Here is a 17,953-nt window from a genome sequence, read left to right on the forward strand (position 1 = left end):
CTTCAGAAAGCATCAATAATAGATGACTAGTCCTTAATGTGGTACAGTGAGGTGGGTCAAAATGACGACTAATAAGCCCAAGGAATGGGGTGGTTTATCCCTTTCAGCTCTATTTTCTTCTATTTCCATTTCTTTAGAAGAGACAGACTCTTAGGAGTTACAAATTTATTTAGAAATTCATTGCCTTTGTTATTTTCAGAGGCAAGACTCTCACTGACTCTCATCTCTCCGAGCCTTCCTGTGCAGAATGAGCAGTTACACAGCTGTATGAGAAAATAACAGACACGATAAAAATCCCTGCTACTTTCTAAAAACAAGAAGATAGCAAGGATTTCGGGGTCAAGGCTGCAATACACAGAGAAGGTGTCCAGGATCTCTTGTGGTTCAGCAAGCAAAACAAGGGAAATTGCTGCCTTGTGGGAAAAGCTGCTCAAATTCTCAGTCCTCTGGTGCCCACTAAGATGTGAACTTCAGTCTGAGTTGTTCTAAGTATCACCGTATATCTAAAATTGCAAACACATGCACAATCAAAAACTAAAACCTTATAAAAAATCCATTCCAGCCACCTAAACTCTGGTCTTACTGAAGATATGGAGACTGAATACAATCTATTATAAAATATTTTCCAGTTAAAAGAATTAGAACAGAGTAATATTGGTTTACTGTACCAACACAAAACCAGTTCATTTTTATTCAACTTAGCTGCATACCTCGAAGAATGAAAATAACTCATGTGCTAGACTAATCAAAAGTATATTATACTTACAAAAACCTAAATGTGATGTAGTATTTAAAAGGAGCTCCGAGCAGCTAGTAGAGGAGAGCAAAAAAATACCAAATAGTGTCAATATTCTATCCCATAAATTATGTCTTCTTGCTTACCTTAGCTTTAATGACTCCATCATGTGGTTCACAGTGTTGTTTCAGAAAAAGTTTAAGTCTATCACGAGAAAAAAGATGTTTCCTCCGGCTGGATTAGGAAAGAAAGGTAGTATTATCAACTAACATCTTTAATTAGTATTTAAGTACAGCCAAAAGTATGTGCAAGAATACATGTGATTGAACTTTTTCTTATTTTCTTCATTATATTTCTTTGAAAGCACAACTGAATTAAAATTTTCCTTATGAATAAAACAAAACACAAGTAGTACATAAAGAGTTGGTTTATGCATCTGCAATTTTAATTTTGAAGATTCTGCTTGATTTATGGAATACCACTGATCACCTAGGCTTGTGAAATAAAAACCTCTGTCTCTTGAGTGTGTAATTATTGGCTCACTGCACACTGGGTAACTAATCCAATTTTTGCAGACAACAACAGCAGGTCTCATCTGTGTGCCAATGAAAGCAGAGACCTGCAAGGAGCTGGTACCTGTGTTAATGCTAGCAAAGCTTGGAATCCTTGATACAGAAGGTCTGTATTACAGTATTCTGTTCCAGTGCTTTTAATTAACAGCTCTAACATTGTTTTAAAACGTCATTTTACATCAAAAAATCGTATACAATTCACAGTTATAAAGTATAGTTTTAACTTCCGCATACTAATTTTTACCTTAGTTGAGATGCTTTAACAATAACAGCTTCATATAGGTGTTTTTTAATAGGTTGGACTTTGTATTTGAACAAAGAAGGATCAATTATGGCTTTCTTCTCCCTAGGAAAAAAAAAATTAAAAATTAGAAGTTTACATTCACATATCATCAGCCCCATATTTTACACATTTAATATATTTATATGCCTATACAATGGACTTCTTAAAAATAGCCAATTTGTAACTTCCACCAGGACCAAAGAGGGCTCATTAATTTATGCCAACTTTTGTGCTACTATATTTAAATCTGCATTAAAAGCAGTTCCTGCAAGAAACAGGAAGAACAATGAGGGATTTTTCTTAGCAAGGAAATGGAAGATAAGAAGGGAAGGAAGAAAGAGAGAGAGAGAGACAAGTAATGATACATCCCTACACTTCAGAAAATTGTCTCCTTAATACTCTCAAGTGCTCATGATGGTAACAGGAAGACAGGAAAAAGGAGAAAAAGATGGTGAGAAAGGAGTCCAAAGGACAGAAATAAATAAAATTAATAAAACCAGCAGTCCTTGATCTACCAATTGTGTTACAAAACAAGTAAAAAAAACCTAAAATATTTTTCCGAAATAACACTTTAGGAAAAAAAACCAAATCAAACACTTTACCAATAGCATAAAATAATAGGAAGTAACAGAAACCATAAATATCTACACTTCAAAATAAATGCTCACCAGGTTACATGCTTTATTAGCCAAAGTGCACTTCCCTTTTACAGGTATTCCTACAGAGACCTGGATGTTTTCCCCCCACTTGGAAAATATTTCTTCAGTTTTAACATAACATTTACTGTTTTGTTACATCTCTTCCTAGGTGGATAACACCCAGGTCTGGTGTGCTACCAAAATTCACTCCTTTACAAGAAAGAGAGGGGCTCTTTATGCTTTAAGAAGAGCAGTGTATTTATGAACAGAGCTGAACTAATAAGACTTTATTTAAATAATAATGTTGCATTTTGGCATTAAACAACAGAACTAACTTCTCCTGAGGTGACAATTTGTAATCAAGACTTGTACTGCTTTGTAAGGAAGAATTCAGTCATCGTCTTATTTCATCAAGAAGGAAAGTTGAAGCAGCTATGTAGATGAACTAGGAGATTTAAAACTATGCATTTCATCATTGTCACTCCTTCCAGCATTTACAAAATTCTTTCAGGTGGAGTTTGAAAAAATAAACCAGTACATCACTTGCTGTTCTTTAGCCTTGTGAAAAACATGCACATGATGTTGAGAACTGTACTTTGCAATGCTCTGAAAATAAAATTTGCTACAATTCTTGTTTTTCCCCACTAACTCTGTGAAAGAGAGATTCAAGAAATGCTAACTTTCCAATGTCTAATAAATACATTATTAACTACAGATTAAACAAAACAGTACTTATTCACCATTAGTGACATTTCAGACGAGACTAATTTGCAAAGTTCTCAAGAAAAATAGTTTATAATGATTAAATTATCAGCATAGTTAATAATAAATGGACTGACAAAAAAAAGACAGACTTGGAAACAGCAACATATCTACTAGACCTACAGGTAAGTGCTGTGATTTCCACGCAGTGTCTTGCATGAGACTTCATGCACATCACAGCTGAAGTCTAAAGTTAAGTCAGTCAGACCAAACACAGTTTAAGAAATACAACAGAAAAAAAGTCCACCCAGCCATTCATATTAGCAAAACACAGATCAACTATAATCCAGTATATCCACTGGCAAGATTTTAACATATTTACTTAAGTTTGTTAGAAGAGCCTTCATATTCTGGTCATACCATGACTTGGTCTTCCATGACCACCTTCAGTCTCAAGACAGGAAAGCTAAAGTAATGAAGGCTGTTCGCAGGAATTTTTGGATAGTATGAAAGACAAACTTGCACCTCATCACACACCATTGCCTTTCCAGGCCTTTGACTAGTAAGCTGAAGAACAGCCCAAACAGATAATGTTCAGATACAAAATAAAAGCCATCAGAGTACCAATATGAAACCAAAAGTATATCAGCTTATTTATACATTTTGAATAGGTTCTAAGCTTCAATACTGTCTGCAATCAAATTCAGGGCCCAAAGAATAATAAAATTTTCAATTCTTCATCATTAATCTTTTCTTCTTAGTTTGTGTAAATATTTTTCAATTTCAGTGAATCATATATAATAGCCCAAATGTAATTTCAAAACACACTAATTTTTTCTGCTTAGTTTCTGAGTTTCTAGATATTATCCAAAGAAGTAAATATATTCCTGACATCCTCTGCCAAATTTAGAGTAAAAATTTTGCTTAGTGCAAAAGAGGAAGAAAAAGGTAATTCAATACACAAAGCAAGCTTTAAAAATTATATAGATTATCGAGCAGCTTTAGCATAAAAATATTGTTATTTTTGCTTATATTTTATTTTGTAAAGCATTATATAAAACACATTAGAGTTAGCAAGGGTTAGATCCACTTCACTGCAGAGATCCCTTACAAAAAATCTTCTCAGCACAGCTCTGACACACAAATCCAGAGGAAAAAACACAGAGTATTTTGTAACTTAGTAGGTAAAAACTACAACTGACTCACCCATATCACACTAGTTTCTACTGCAGTCAAGTGAGTGTGGTTAGTACCTGTGTGAGAATCTTGCATTTTTAGTAAGGTTATAGTGAACCACTGACAGGTAATAATAACCACTGACAGGTAATAATCTCATCAGGCCTTCAATTACTTTGGCATGTTGCCCACATGACCTGAACATAAATTTCTTCTTACACTACAGCTATGCTACACTCTGACAGCACAGTACTAAGGGAGCAGTACCAAGTAACCCCTGAGACCTTAGAACCATGGAATTGTTAATGTTGGAAAAGGCCTCTAGGACTGAGTCCAGCTACCAACCTGGCCCCATCATGCTCACCACTAAATCACATTTTCAAGTGCCACATCCACATGGCTTTTTGAACACTCCCAGGGATGATGATTTCATGACATCCCTGAGCAGCCTATTCCAATGCCTGATGTTTCAGTGGAGAAATTTTTCCTATTATCCAATATAAACTTTCCCTGGCACAATTTGAGGCCACTTCATCCTGTCACTTGCAACCTGGGAGAAGAGACCAACTACACCCTCGTTTCAGGTGGTTGTAGGGGGTGCTAAAGTCCCTCCTGAACCTCCTTTTCTCCAGGCTAAATAAACCCTGCTCCTTCAACCTTATCCTCCTGAATTACCTTGATCTGCACCATCTGGTCTGAGTCTTGCCACAGCTACCTGTATCTTACTGTATTTAACAAAAACCGAAAAATTGCACCAAAAAATACTGAAGTTGGAGGATCCAGAATGTTGTCCAAAAGTGCTAAAATGACTGCTGTCCCACTTTTCCCGAAAAAAGGCAGTGGCTTTTTTCCCTTTCACTCAATTTGGGAATGGACAAAACTCCTTTGAAGAATGCTAGGTAAGTAACACAATCATTTATGGTCTCATCACGCTCCAGTGCAAGCCTTGCACAGGTAACCTGTCAGCAAACTGATCCCCAAGGCACGGCTGCCTCTGACATCTCTGACGGGTGCCACTGACAAGGAACTCTGTACTGAGCAATAACAACAACCGCCCACTTGGAATTGCAAATATTTTCTGCAAGTATTTTCAACAACAAAACAGAGCAACCTGAAGACGGTTAAGAACATTCTAGGGACAAGACAACTGACTTTTAACTTTTTGGTGCAGATTTTAAGGTGCCTTTGATCCAGGTACTTTGGTTTTTCCTTATAACATAAAAAGAGGACTACCCATCATCATTATTCTTGGATTCAAGCAATGTAGAAATGAGAGAGGAAGAAAGGAAAGATAATAATTACAGATGAAGAAAGATTTTACTGTACTGAAGATATTATATAGCTTTAATGACAAGCTATGCCCACATTTTAATGTATCCAGTGAGTAATTTTTTTCCTCCAAATAAATTTAAAAACTCATTTGAAGATGGTAAAAGGCCTGGATGGTAAGGTTACACTGACATTATTTCCAAAAACTGTTACCTCTTATATCCCCAAACTTGCAGAAACAATTAGCCCTTCCCCAAAATTAATCTTCAATTCAAACTGAACAAACACCGAAATTTACTGCCATAAACCAGCCAGCAAACCAATAATTTTTTTTCTAGTATTTCTGATGATGCTTGATGATTCACACTACTCACAGCCCTGACAAAAGGAATGACATGAATAATTAAGTTGCAGCTGAATTGTCTGCATTTGGCAGCAAAAGCCCCCAAACCTCCAGGCTGCTGCTGAGTGCTAAAGCCAACACAAGAATTCAACCTTACCTTTAAAAGCCTATCAGTTTAAGGTGTGAACACTACTATTCCATGTGACCACTATCCTATGGTACCAGAGGCTCCCAGGGCATAGCAGAAATGTTTTAAGAACTCAGAAAATTTGCTATCTTTTGCTATGTAAGCCAGGCCTTAGAGCACAGCCTGTTTTTCTGAGGGAAAGTAAGAGCATCATAGCCTCTTTCTTCCTGTACCACCCCAACTTTTACTGAAGAACACAACAGAAAAGGTCAGCAGCAACATTTGTACCGACTACACAGCTATTTCTGCCCCACACAGACAGGAGGAGTAGGGTCACAGAAAGGCTGAGATCTCTAATGACATCTATTTTCAGTTAAGATTCTCCAGCCTTACAGATTCTTTAGGAAAAATATTTGCAGATGGCCCATCAATCTGTGCTGTGCTCCCCTCCCCCTCCCTCACAAACACCCTGAGCATCTGCTGTACCATTGTTTAACAGCACTGCAGCTTTGCACAAAGACGGTCTCAAAACCTGCAGATTTGTGTGCAGGCTGAGGCAGAGCTGTCCTGCACACATCAATTTGACATTGGTCCCAAGGTGACTAACATCCATACTCTCCACATACAAGTCTCCCTATAAACAGCAAAATATAATCTCTGAAGGACTAGGGATACAAAACCATGTCATTCAGTTCAGTGGGATTTCATCGTTTTGAGCAATGGTTTAAAGAATCTTATATGCTAGCATACAAAAATTCATGACAATGCTCTACTTACAGATCGGTTTTACACATACTGCAAATAACACTTTTCAAGTCTGCATATACCCAGAATATATCTAGAAAATTACTGTTACTATACTCTAACATTTGTTATAAACAGACTCACTTAAAAGTTACAGTAAGCATTTTAAAGACACAAGAGGTTTGCAATTTAACTTGCAGCATCAATGTTAGATATGTCCCAGAATACCGTATATTCTCACAAGAACTCCCCTTCTAAGAGAAAGAAATCATTTTCCCTCCCTTCTCTGCACTGTCAAAATAAGTAATCAGCTGGGGAGAACAACAGATTGACTGGGAGTACAAGACTTAGTCTTACCACCAGCTCTGCATGCACAGAAGTGACAGCAGTATAATGGATCAATCCTACAGTCAGCTCTGTGCATGCTTGCCTAATTCCAATAACCTCCTTTCAAATGCCACATGCCTTTTGGAATACTGAAAATGCATTTATTTTTTCAAATACATAGGACATCTTCATGAACAACTTAGACACTGCCTTCAAGAGACAGCAAAGAAATTTAAAAATTATTTATCCCATGTTATTTTCTTAACCAAGTGAGGAGCTCTACCCTAGTTATTCTAGGCATGTCAGGACATGACTTCATCATAAAGCAATCAACAAGATTAACTTCTGCATCCATGTGACATCTTAAAGTCAGTAACAGTTCAGGCAAAGCCTCTGTGTTGCTAGATGCTAGATTAGGGCCCACTTCAAACACTCCTCTTTCATCATCATGCCTATGAAACACAGAAGTCTTTCTTCTCATTATACTGCTAGGATAGGCTCAATTACTGCTCACTAAGGGAACAGTCCAACACAATAAACAACGCAGTTACAACCAAGAAGATCTCCTATTCAATGTTATTAGGCTACTCCAGCCCACAGAAAGTTCCTCAAGACAAGACACACAGTTTCACTGCACCTAACATCATAACCAAATCCATCAAATACAATGATATATTTATATGGACACATGCACAATGAAGTAAGCTTGTTATGTTTTTGGGTTTTTTGACACAACAAGTCTCTGGGAAAACTTTTCAGAGAGCTCCAGTAACAGCGTGTCCTGTCATACAGTAATCTCAACTCTGAGCCCCATACTGGAAGCGAAGTGATACCAAAACTGCACAACTGCAGCACACGCTGCACTTTCTGCTACAGCAGCACAGATGTGCCAGCACAGAGAACCACCAAGAGGTACACACAGCTCTTCCACCATCGCTCAGCAAAACCAGTCACTGCAAAGTGATAAACAACGATTAACCTGTAGGTATTGCCCTTCTCATAATGCAGTTTTCTGGTGCGTTAGCAGAGCCTGCACCCCTGAAGGTTCAGCTTGTCACCTTCAGCTGTCTGAACGCTCACAACCCATACAGATCAAGTAATTTGTTTCAGTCAGACTCTGACACATCTGGCTTTAATCTCCTTCCCAGCCAGTCAGAATGACACACAGTAAAAATATCCTGTACCCGTTTTGTGCAGAGCTGTTGTGCGTTTCTGAGTCGTCACTGTCGCTGATGACAATGGTGTCCCCATCAGCACTGCTGGTGTGCCCATTCGCCATTCCATTGTGATGGGTTGGAGCTATGACTTCCAAAACCTTACACTGCAACCTGAATAAAACACAGACATTTATTAATGGCAAAAGTCTTTCACTAGTACAAGGAATCTAAAATTGTAGCGGATGTTATTTTAAGAATACATACATAACTGAACATTGTACTGTCTACTAAGTAAGTAACCAAGAGCCTTGAACTGAAATACTAGGTAAAATATTAATTTTGTAAGCACCATCTAATAAATGGACAAATTAATCTGCTTACACAGCCATCAGCTTCACTTCTCTGGAAACAAATCAAGTTACTTGTGGTTCTGAGGTTTTTCTTCAGTTCTCATTTAAGTAAACTAAAAAAGTTAACTTAATGCATTACTTTAAAACTAGACAACAAAACTCCTATGTTATTTTCACAGCATTCTAAGAAAAGCAAAATATTTTGAGATCCCAAAGTATTTTTACTTGTAAGAGATCATAATCTACTACTGTTGATGACCTAAATAAACAAGGCTGAAATGATCATTATGCATCTAATCTTAATAATGGCCCATTTATCTGCTGACACATATTAAGGCTCCATCTGGCATGCACACAATTGGAAAAACAAGCCTATTCCTTTGCCATCCTGAATGCTAGTTATAAAAGAGAGAATTAACTACATATCAAAAAGTATGATTAATCAACACTTCATGCTGGGTAACTGTACTGTAGCTGGTTCTTAACCACTAACTTTCACCCCTTTCTAGAATTCCATGGTTCCTATTATTTAGTTTAACATCCAAAAGCCTTGTCTGATTAATGAAAATTAACTGCTGTAGCCAATGGATGTTGTCACATTCTACCACTAAAAGCTCAAAGCATGGAGGAAAAGAACACATAATTTTCTTCTCAGGGCACCAAGCTGTCCCACTTGAAATATGTAAAATGAAGAATACATCAAGTTCTGGGCTTGAACTAGTTATGTCACACTTAGGCTAAAAACAAATAAACCTCACAAAATCCATGACAAAATCTAAATGTTTTTCTTTCTGAACTGAACATTGGCAAAAAGCAAGCAATGTCAAAATATTTCTTGAACACATCTTTCTGCAAGCAGACAGTACTGCTGAAAACTTGCAGACATGGAAAAGACTGGGGATAGAGAAAAGGGAAAGATAAGATGCTGGTAGCTTGAGAAAACCCCAAAGAATTAAAATAATGTAAAGACATTAAAATATCCTAGGTAGTATTCTTGTGACATTATCAAGGATCACTAAGCAGTTAGACCCTGTAGCTGCTCCCTCCAATAGGAAGGAAGGTCCAAGATGCTCCAGCACGTTATTTAAAAAATATGAAAATAATTTCATTAAAAAAAACCATCAAGACTATTTACATCCTTATATACTCCTAGAGACAACAATATGACCAGTGCTTACAGTGTCCATGGGGACACGAGAGCTGCTTGCATGCAGAGGCAGCCTGAGCCCACTTGCTGGCCACAGGCACACTGCCATTCCCAATGCAGCCTGTATGTTTCCAAAGCTGGCTGCCTGGAAGACACGTCTTCCCAGACAGTGGAGACCAAGCTTATTAACTGTAAAAAATCTAGATGGATTCTGTGTGAAGAACCGAGAGTGTCCAAGTATAGTGGAGGTAGAACCTGGTGACTGCTCACAAAGTCAATGCAAGTCCAACAAGGCTTATTAAGGCCTGGTCCACACCAGACTCTGAGCCCTATAAGTAAAGTCTATTACTAGTAACTTGGTTTTCCAATATTAGGAACATCACAGTTACCTCTTCATATTAAATAATATGGACCCAACTGCATGACAGCATGTTTATTATTAGGCTGGGTTTTTAAAAATCCAATAAAGATCGTCTCCTAAAAAAAAGGCTTCTTAGTGGAATTAGTCTTGTTTGAGATTATGAACTACATTTCCTAGTGAGTCCAACTCGGATGAAGCCACACCTTAGTTTCTCACGGAGCCCAGCGGAGGCTGCCACACGCTGGTGCAGTTCCGGCGCTCCCCACCAGGGGGGGCGCACACGGCGCGGCCCCCGCTGACAAAGCGGCCTCAGCGCACGCCCGGCCCGGGCCGTGCCACGGCACAAAAACACTTCATGTTCATGTTCCACTCACCGAGGGGCTTTCCAACTCTGGCTTTACCTGCTCATCCATCGAGCGCCCCGTCATTTACAGGGCATCGCATCTCTTTTTCTAAGAATGGCAATTACATATTCTATACGCTTGATTCAATAAGCAGCCAAATCCCCAATAACAGCTGCATTCCACTCCCGCCCCTTTCCCCTTTATTTTTCAGCAGGAAGAATGACTAACAGACTAAGCTATCTCAGAAGGGAAGTGATACTCCATCTTCTATGCCGTTCAAATCATTACCAGAAACCTTTGGGGAAGGAATCAAGTGAAACATTACCTGGTGCAATAAAAGCACAATCCTGTGCAATTTAATGCTTACTGATGGACAGGAGATTAAAGACAGTGATGCAACCATTCCTTCTGGCATTAAAGAAATAATCTATGAATGATTTTTTTAGCTTGTAGTCAAGTCATGGCTAATAGCATCAATTCCCTGGACTAAGTGGCAAAAACAGTTTCTAGTGCAAGTGGTCTGCTCTTCTCAATAACCTAACAATTCCCTGAGTTCACTCACTACAACTCTTATTTTATAATATAAGGCACATAAAACAACATAGCTGAAAGCTGAAGCAAGACATTTAAATGACACATACTACTTGAATTACTTCCTAAAAAAGATACTTCAAGATCTTTACCCAGCTTATGTCAAACCATGCTCACTATTCCCATAAAATAACATTTGGGGGCAACTCAATCTAAAAAGACAGCAGCATCAACATAAATACGTACCCCAACTATCCCCATCAGTCAGGAAGCACTTTCTTCAAATTACAATAAAGATTACAGTCACACTGAGTGAATCTCAAAGGCTTTCAAAATAAATTGAGAATAGAACCATTAGGAACTTGCACACAACAGTCCCAGCAACTCTAGCTCAGACACTACTTAAAACAATTTTGCTTACCTATTTCTGCACTACAGGCTGTTATCCACAGTGGAGTCTTCTGGCTCATTGAAAGGATGGCCTCATGATTACAGATCTAATTTTTGTTAGGCTCAGAAACTAAGATCTTTGAGGTCTGTTATGGTAAGGGTTCCAATAAACGCTTAGCCTTATGGTTTTATCTTTATTCTTTTAAAAATCCCAAAACAACAAAGAACAACACAGGAGTCCAAAGGTTTTCAACACAAAGCCAGAGTTCAGTATCACAAACATAATTTATTTTTAAAATGTATCTTCTCTCTCAAATGAAGTCTGAGAATTTCCATTGATTTCCATGAATGTTGTGTAGGGTTGGTCAGCTGCACATGCAAAAGAACAGAACTAACTCCAGCAACCCAAGGGCTAGGGACTACAGACTGGGGCACAGGACAGTTCCTAGGAAACCCAAACTCAGTCTCCTTCTGCAGAAACTATTCTGGGCTGTGCTTAGAAGAGCCTACATCTAACAGAAAACTAAAGTCTGACCGAACCTTGTCCCTCCCAGGACTCTAAGAAAGCTGAAGTAGATTGAAGGTATACAAAAGCAAACTGCACTTGCAGCCTAGGCTGCTGCTCCACAAGATGCAGAGATGACTTAACAGCTCCTGTCAAATGGGAAGATCTTCCTTTGCCACTCCTCTTTCCAGCCACATACATGGTGCTTGCTTTTTGCTGCTCTGGCAATCACTTTCATTTATTAATTGTCATGAAACTGGATTCAACTACCTAATAAAAAACTAAACAAAAGAATATACATTAAAAAAAAAAAAAACCACCAAAATCCCTAAACCAATGTGAAATGCTGGGTAAACTTGTATCATTATTACCTACTTTAAGCAGCTCACTGAAGGATGGATGAGAGTTAGGACATATGCAAGTTATAAACACTGACCACAAATAAATGCAGAGGAGGCTGGAGAGCTGTCCATCTACTCAAGAGGTGGGAGAAGAGGGGCTGCCATTGAAGACCAAGGCAAATAAGTTTTTGATTACCTCAGCCTTCTACTCATCCATTGTCACCAGCTTTCCAGCACTGTTTATCGGGGGGTTACACCCTCTTGACCTTCCTTTTCTGGTTAATGCATGTGTTAAAGCTCTTTCTGTTATTTGCATCCCCTGCAAGGTTCAATTCCAGCTTTGCCTTGCTCTTCCCAGGTCACCTGTCAGTCCTGTCTTTGTCTGTCTGTGTATTTGCTTCTTTCTCTTTAGTTTGAACATCAGGTCCCTACTCAGCCAGGCCACTGTGCTATTTTCCAGCAGATGTCAGGGCGGTTGAAGGCCCCAAGAAGGACAAGAGCCCGTGAGTGCAATGGTTCCTGTAGTCAGCAATAGTTCCTGACAAAGCAATAAGGCTTTGTCAATACAGACACCTTGTCTGTAGCAGTTACCAACCTTTGTTACCAACCTTGCTTCCTTTTGTTGCCTCAGTGTCTGATTTTTACCCACAGGCTTTCAACCTGCTCATGGCTGTTCTTCACAGACAGCTCTTTACACTCATTCCACCTCTTGATGAAGGGGGCAACCCCTCCTCCTCTCTTCCTCCCATCTCTTCTGAACAGCCTGTAGCCATCAATGGTCACAGTCCAGTCATGGGATTTGTCCCACCATATTTCAGTAATGGTAACAAGGTCATAGCTTTCTAGCAGCAAAATGCTTTCCAACTACTGTTTGCTGCTGATGCTGTGTGCTTTGATGCAAGGCACCCTCAGCTGGGCTGTCAGCTGTGTCACCTTCCTAGAGGAGCACACCCCTGAATTCCTTAGAGATAATTCTCTGGTGGTTTCCCTTTTGGTTTATAATACCTTAGGAGACCCTGGCTCATCTCCCTAACACTGCATGTTCCAATATGGCTCACACATTTCAGAGTCAGTATAATATAGATGCACTTCAGCTAGGCTACTGATTTCACCCCCAATGCTGGCAAGCCTGGTCTTATCCCTTTCCTCCTTCAAACCTAATTTTAAGCCTTTTCAATCACCCTTGCCAACTCAGGGACTTTTAGACAGGCAAACCCCATTTGTCTACAGCCGGCCTGGTGCCATAGAAACTGTCCCATGATTGCAAAAGCCAAAACACCACTGATGGCCTTTAAGCCACGTGTTGATCAGGTGAGTTATCCTGTTCCTTTCACCATTTTCCTCCCTGCTACCAAAGGATTTGAGGAAAACACCACCTGTGCTCTTGTTCTTTCAATCTGTTGCCCTAGTGCCCTGAAGTTCTTTTTGACTGCCATGAGACTTCTCTCATCAACCTTGTCACTGCCAACCTGCACAACTAGAAGTCAGTAATAATCAGAGGGCTCAATTAGTCCTGGGAGTCTCCTGATGACATCCCTTACCCAAGTCCCAAGGATGCAGCAGACTTGCCTGTGGAATGGATCCAGCCGGCATATGGGGCCCTCAGTTTCCCTGCAAAGGAAATCACCTACAATCACCTTTCTTTCTTTCTTAACACCCAAAGTTTTGATCCATCTGGCTGACTGACTTGTTCTGGGCAAGCTCCAAGAGAGAACTTCATCCCCACTATTTTCTGTCTGACCCTGATATTGCAGACCTTCATACATTTTCTGCAAGGCCACTTTGAAAGGAAAGGGAGGCTGGGGGGAGTTGTCCTGTCTCCCTGGGCAGGGACCTGTTTCCATTGACCCACACCTTTTAGGTCCCCCCTTCTCCCTGATGGTGAGAGGGTCAGGGTTTCTCTGACTCTTGCCAAGCTTCCATCCACTGTATTTCTCTCAGGGACTGGAGGATGTGACTCCACCAGTCTGTTTTCTCTCATACTCCCTGATACTCCTCAGCCTTTTCCCTTCCTCTTCAGAATGAAACAAACCAGAACAAATTCTTTCCTTCATCTCAGCAGCTCAAAGACACATACAAGCTATTAGGAGTTGCAACAGGCCAGGTACCTCCATCTGCTGCTGCTGGAGAAGTAGAAGAACACAGTTTAAACAAGAGAAGAGAATCTGCACTCTACTATGTAATAGGCCCAGACCATTACAGGATACCAACTGAAAAACCTCAACCCTGCAACTATTGGCACTTTTGCTTCCCAGTAAAGTTCCTCCCAAATGCAAAGCAGGCCTTTACATCCAACCAAGGCTGGCATTAGAGAGGCTCTGAGAGGAGAGACCACTTCTCACAGCTCCTCAATTGAGCATTCTGCACACCAGCTTCTGATCTGGCTGGCACTAATTACTCTGACAGAAATAATACTCTGGTATTCAGCTATGTCCCCATTTCAAGTCAAAAAACAAGATACCCTGAAGGCTCAGATGAGTTGTAAATGTGTCTCTTTGTGCTTTATGATAAGCAGAAAAAACTACCCCTTGGATGGCACATGGCTGTTTCAAATGAGACAGTGGGGGAACACTGCAACACTTTGAAGTCAGCTTTTAAAATAAAACCCACAATGATCAGTGAATCAGAAGCAAATTCACTTTTTAAGACACACAAATGAAAGTAATGTTTTTCAAATGCCAAAATTAAAAAAGCACACTTTTTCTAATAATATATAAGGTTAGTTGAATACAGAAACCCCCATAAGAGTAATATACAAGAAGGTGTAGTAGCAAGTGCTAAAAAGCACCAAAAAAAAACTATAGCACCATTCTGTTTTGTCAGCTTTAAGGAAGTTTTTAAGAAGCAAATGTCAAGTAAGTGCAGTCACTCATATCCTTGTCCTAACAGTTTTCATACACTTGAGAGTAATTAAGGAGGTAAAAGACAAGATCTGAAGGAATAAGTGACATCTTTTACTAAGCTAACTGATACTGTTTAATGCACACACAAACAAAAGCACACAACAAGGAGACAGGTTTTATGCACATAATGGCTTCCTAAAGTACAGAAAGAGCTGCTGCTTTCGGGTTTTAGCATCTTTATTCAAGTTATAATTAAGATTGTATGTTTCAAAGAAACTAGTAGGAAACACAGTTTTGCTTAGGAAAAGAGCAAGTACAGACTAGCTGTATCAGCTGTCTCCTGCAGAATTAGGACAGTACTACACTGGTATATGTATCATTTTGACTGCCCAGCATTTGTTTCATAGCATTAAAAACAAGTAAGCAATAAAACAAACCAAAACCTTTACCTTTGAATTTATAGTTCTAAAACAGAGAGTGTGAGAATGAGAGCAAACAGAGACTGGCAGTGCCAATTGTTGTAACAGCTGTTTTAACAACCCATAAGAAAGGAGCTGCAGGTTCTTTCCCATATATCATCATCTCATAGCTTCCACTACTCAAATACAAATATATTTATTAGTCAAAAAATTTACATCCCAAAGGATTTAAGGGTAGTGGAAAGTAAATTTGTTAAATGTGATTTTTCCAGGACAGAAGTTGACTGATCCTTAAACAGCTATGCTGAGAAAATGCATACTGTATTTCCTTTATGAATAGGTAAGCTGCTCTCCAGTACTATCAGAGATGCTGTTTCACAGACACCATGCTAGTTTTGATACTTTCTGGAATTTCAAATTCACCTTTCAAAATAAAGTAGTAAACTTCCTTTGTATACAGGAACTTACATTTAAGCATTACCACTAAAAAGCCACACAATTAGTAATTATAATTTAAATAATTTAAATTCTCTGTAACTCATTAGTCTAAACAGGCAAGACACTGTCACTACCTAGTGGTCTTATAATAACTCATCCTAGCACTCAGAAGACAACTACAGATATAGAGATATAGACAGACAGATATAAGCAATTGCCAGTTTGAATAGAAAAGTTGGAAAATTAGCTCTAACTTTATCTCTTGCAAGGATTATCTTCCACCATCCTAACTCCTTATCAGCTACAGTCTTGACCAGCGACATGCTTCCTGTGCCCCAGTTAAGACTTACAGAGATGAAAACAGTATGCAAATCTTTTAATTGGCCTAATGCACTGGTTAATCCACTCCTAAATGAACACTCCTAAAGCACTGGGACACCAGTGAAAACAACTGATGAGTGAAAAGAAGTTTGATCTCTGATTATCTGTTTCCTGCAGCTTGACAATTGTCAACATCAGATCATTCAAAGCAGAGAAAGGATCTTAACCTATTCAAATGTATGATCAGATGCAGCAATCTTCCTAACAGAACATCATCTACTGCTTCTGCAAGTAGGCTCATTTTTAAAAGCATTCTGGTGTTGCTTGGTCACAGACATTAGCCAAGTATTCTTTTGCAGTGGTGTCATCTAGTGGTCAAATTCAATGAAAAAACGATATTCCTTTCTGTATTATTTTCTTCCTTCTTACACACTGACCTTTAAGGCATCTATTTCAGTCTGTAAGTGGCTGACTTTTTACTTAAGTGCCATACTAACTGATGGACAAGAATTGGTTGTGCTCCAGCCTCCACATGGGGAAGGGAAGACGTCACCACATAAGCTATTTTCAAGAGTGGAGGTAGAGTTGCCACATCTCCTCACTGCTCAAGTCAGACCAAAAGCTTATAGTTTAATTAACTAATTATCAAACTGCTCACTTATATATCCTCATAAAGCAGTACATTACTTCTTGTGATAGCACCCAGACTCAGAATACTGGTGATAAATGACAATATGTTGTTTACATGGGCTGTAAATGAAGTTTTTCCTCCAACAAATTAAAACAGTTGTAAAATCCAAAAAGCATGATGCTGACTTCAGGCAGAAAAGAAGAGGTCTTACTGCTGAGCAAGTTAAGTTGTTCAAGGGTTTTATTTTTTAGTATATCGGAGGCATTAGCTGAGGTTACTATTTTCAGGTAGGCCTTCCATATCACATAGTTTCAGCTTTCAGGTAACTGTCTTCAGATGTCAAAATGCTGAAAATCAATTTCACAAGTTTCAAGTATCAATAATAAAACACAGTACTAAGACAGCAACAAATAGACAGGTTCCTGCAAGAGACACTATTCCTTGTGGAAAATCAAAAGACCAACAGGTACATGATGGGTCTTGAACTTCCAGTTTTGAATGTCAAATATAGGAAGCGATTCCAGTAATGTGATCAACTTATTTCCTCTCCTTCAATAAAGTGTGAGCTAAAACATTTGCTGCTTATTTTACATCTTAATTTACTATGGCTAACATGAAATATTGCTCTAAACCTCCCCCCAATAAAATCTCAAATAATTTCCATGCCCTTTTCCATAAACTACTTTCCATAAACTGCAATGTGACATTCTAATGAACAATAGTTTGCAATATCAACTAGTTTCAATTCTTTAGCAACTCAAACTTAACTTTAGATTAAGTTAAGTTTTCTCTTTTTATTCTATAATGTTTCTGACCAATACTTCAAATAGTAATTTTGTCTTTTGTGAAGGCAGCATTAGGAAAATGTTGTTAGTCAGTTCCTAAGTTTCTTTAACTGGAAATCAGAGCACCTTGTGTTTGAAAGCATAGCACAGCTGCCACTTTGGAGAAAAGTCAGCCACAGTTTGGCCAGAAAAGTCAGACACAAACCAAGAAAGATGGCCATTTTTAATCAATGCATCACTTGAAAGGGTTACAGAGCAAGCAGAATTATCTCCTTGCTGCTTCTAACAGATTACCAAAATGCACCCATAATTTTTAGAGACCACCTGAACAAGGCAGGATTGGGGGGCGGGGGGGCTTTCTCTGCAATTTGTTTCTGGTTGACAACAGTTGTTGGAGACACCAGACATACCAAAACAAGAGGAGGACAGTATATCTCAAATTCTCCTGAGTTCCTCTTACCAGACCTCGGTAA

General features: G+C 38.9%; 1 protein-coding gene across 3 annotated transcripts in view; it reads right to left on the bottom strand.

The window, feature by feature from the left end:
* BAZ1A (bromodomain adjacent to zinc finger domain 1A) overlaps window positions 1-17,953 on the bottom strand; it is a 64,267-nt gene that overhangs the window by 34,742 nt on the left and 11,572 nt on the right. For all 3 annotated transcript variants that reach the window (XM_059474153.1, XM_059474154.1, XM_059474152.1), the window contains exons 4-6: window positions 8,102-8,245; window positions 1,553-1,654; window positions 883-970 (exon numbers count right to left, since the gene is read on the bottom strand). In XM_059474153.1, coding sequence (XP_059330136.1) covers window positions 883-970; window positions 1,553-1,654; window positions 8,102-8,245 — 334 coding nt within the window. The remainder of the gene's footprint in view (window positions 1-882; window positions 971-1,552; window positions 1,655-8,101; window positions 8,246-17,953) is intronic.

Source organism: Ammospiza nelsoni, chromosome 6 (genome assembly GCF_027579445.1).
Source record: "Ammospiza nelsoni isolate bAmmNel1 chromosome 6, bAmmNel1.pri, whole genome shotgun sequence".
Taxonomy (NCBI): domain Eukaryota; kingdom Metazoa; phylum Chordata; class Aves; order Passeriformes; family Passerellidae; genus Ammospiza; species Ammospiza nelsoni.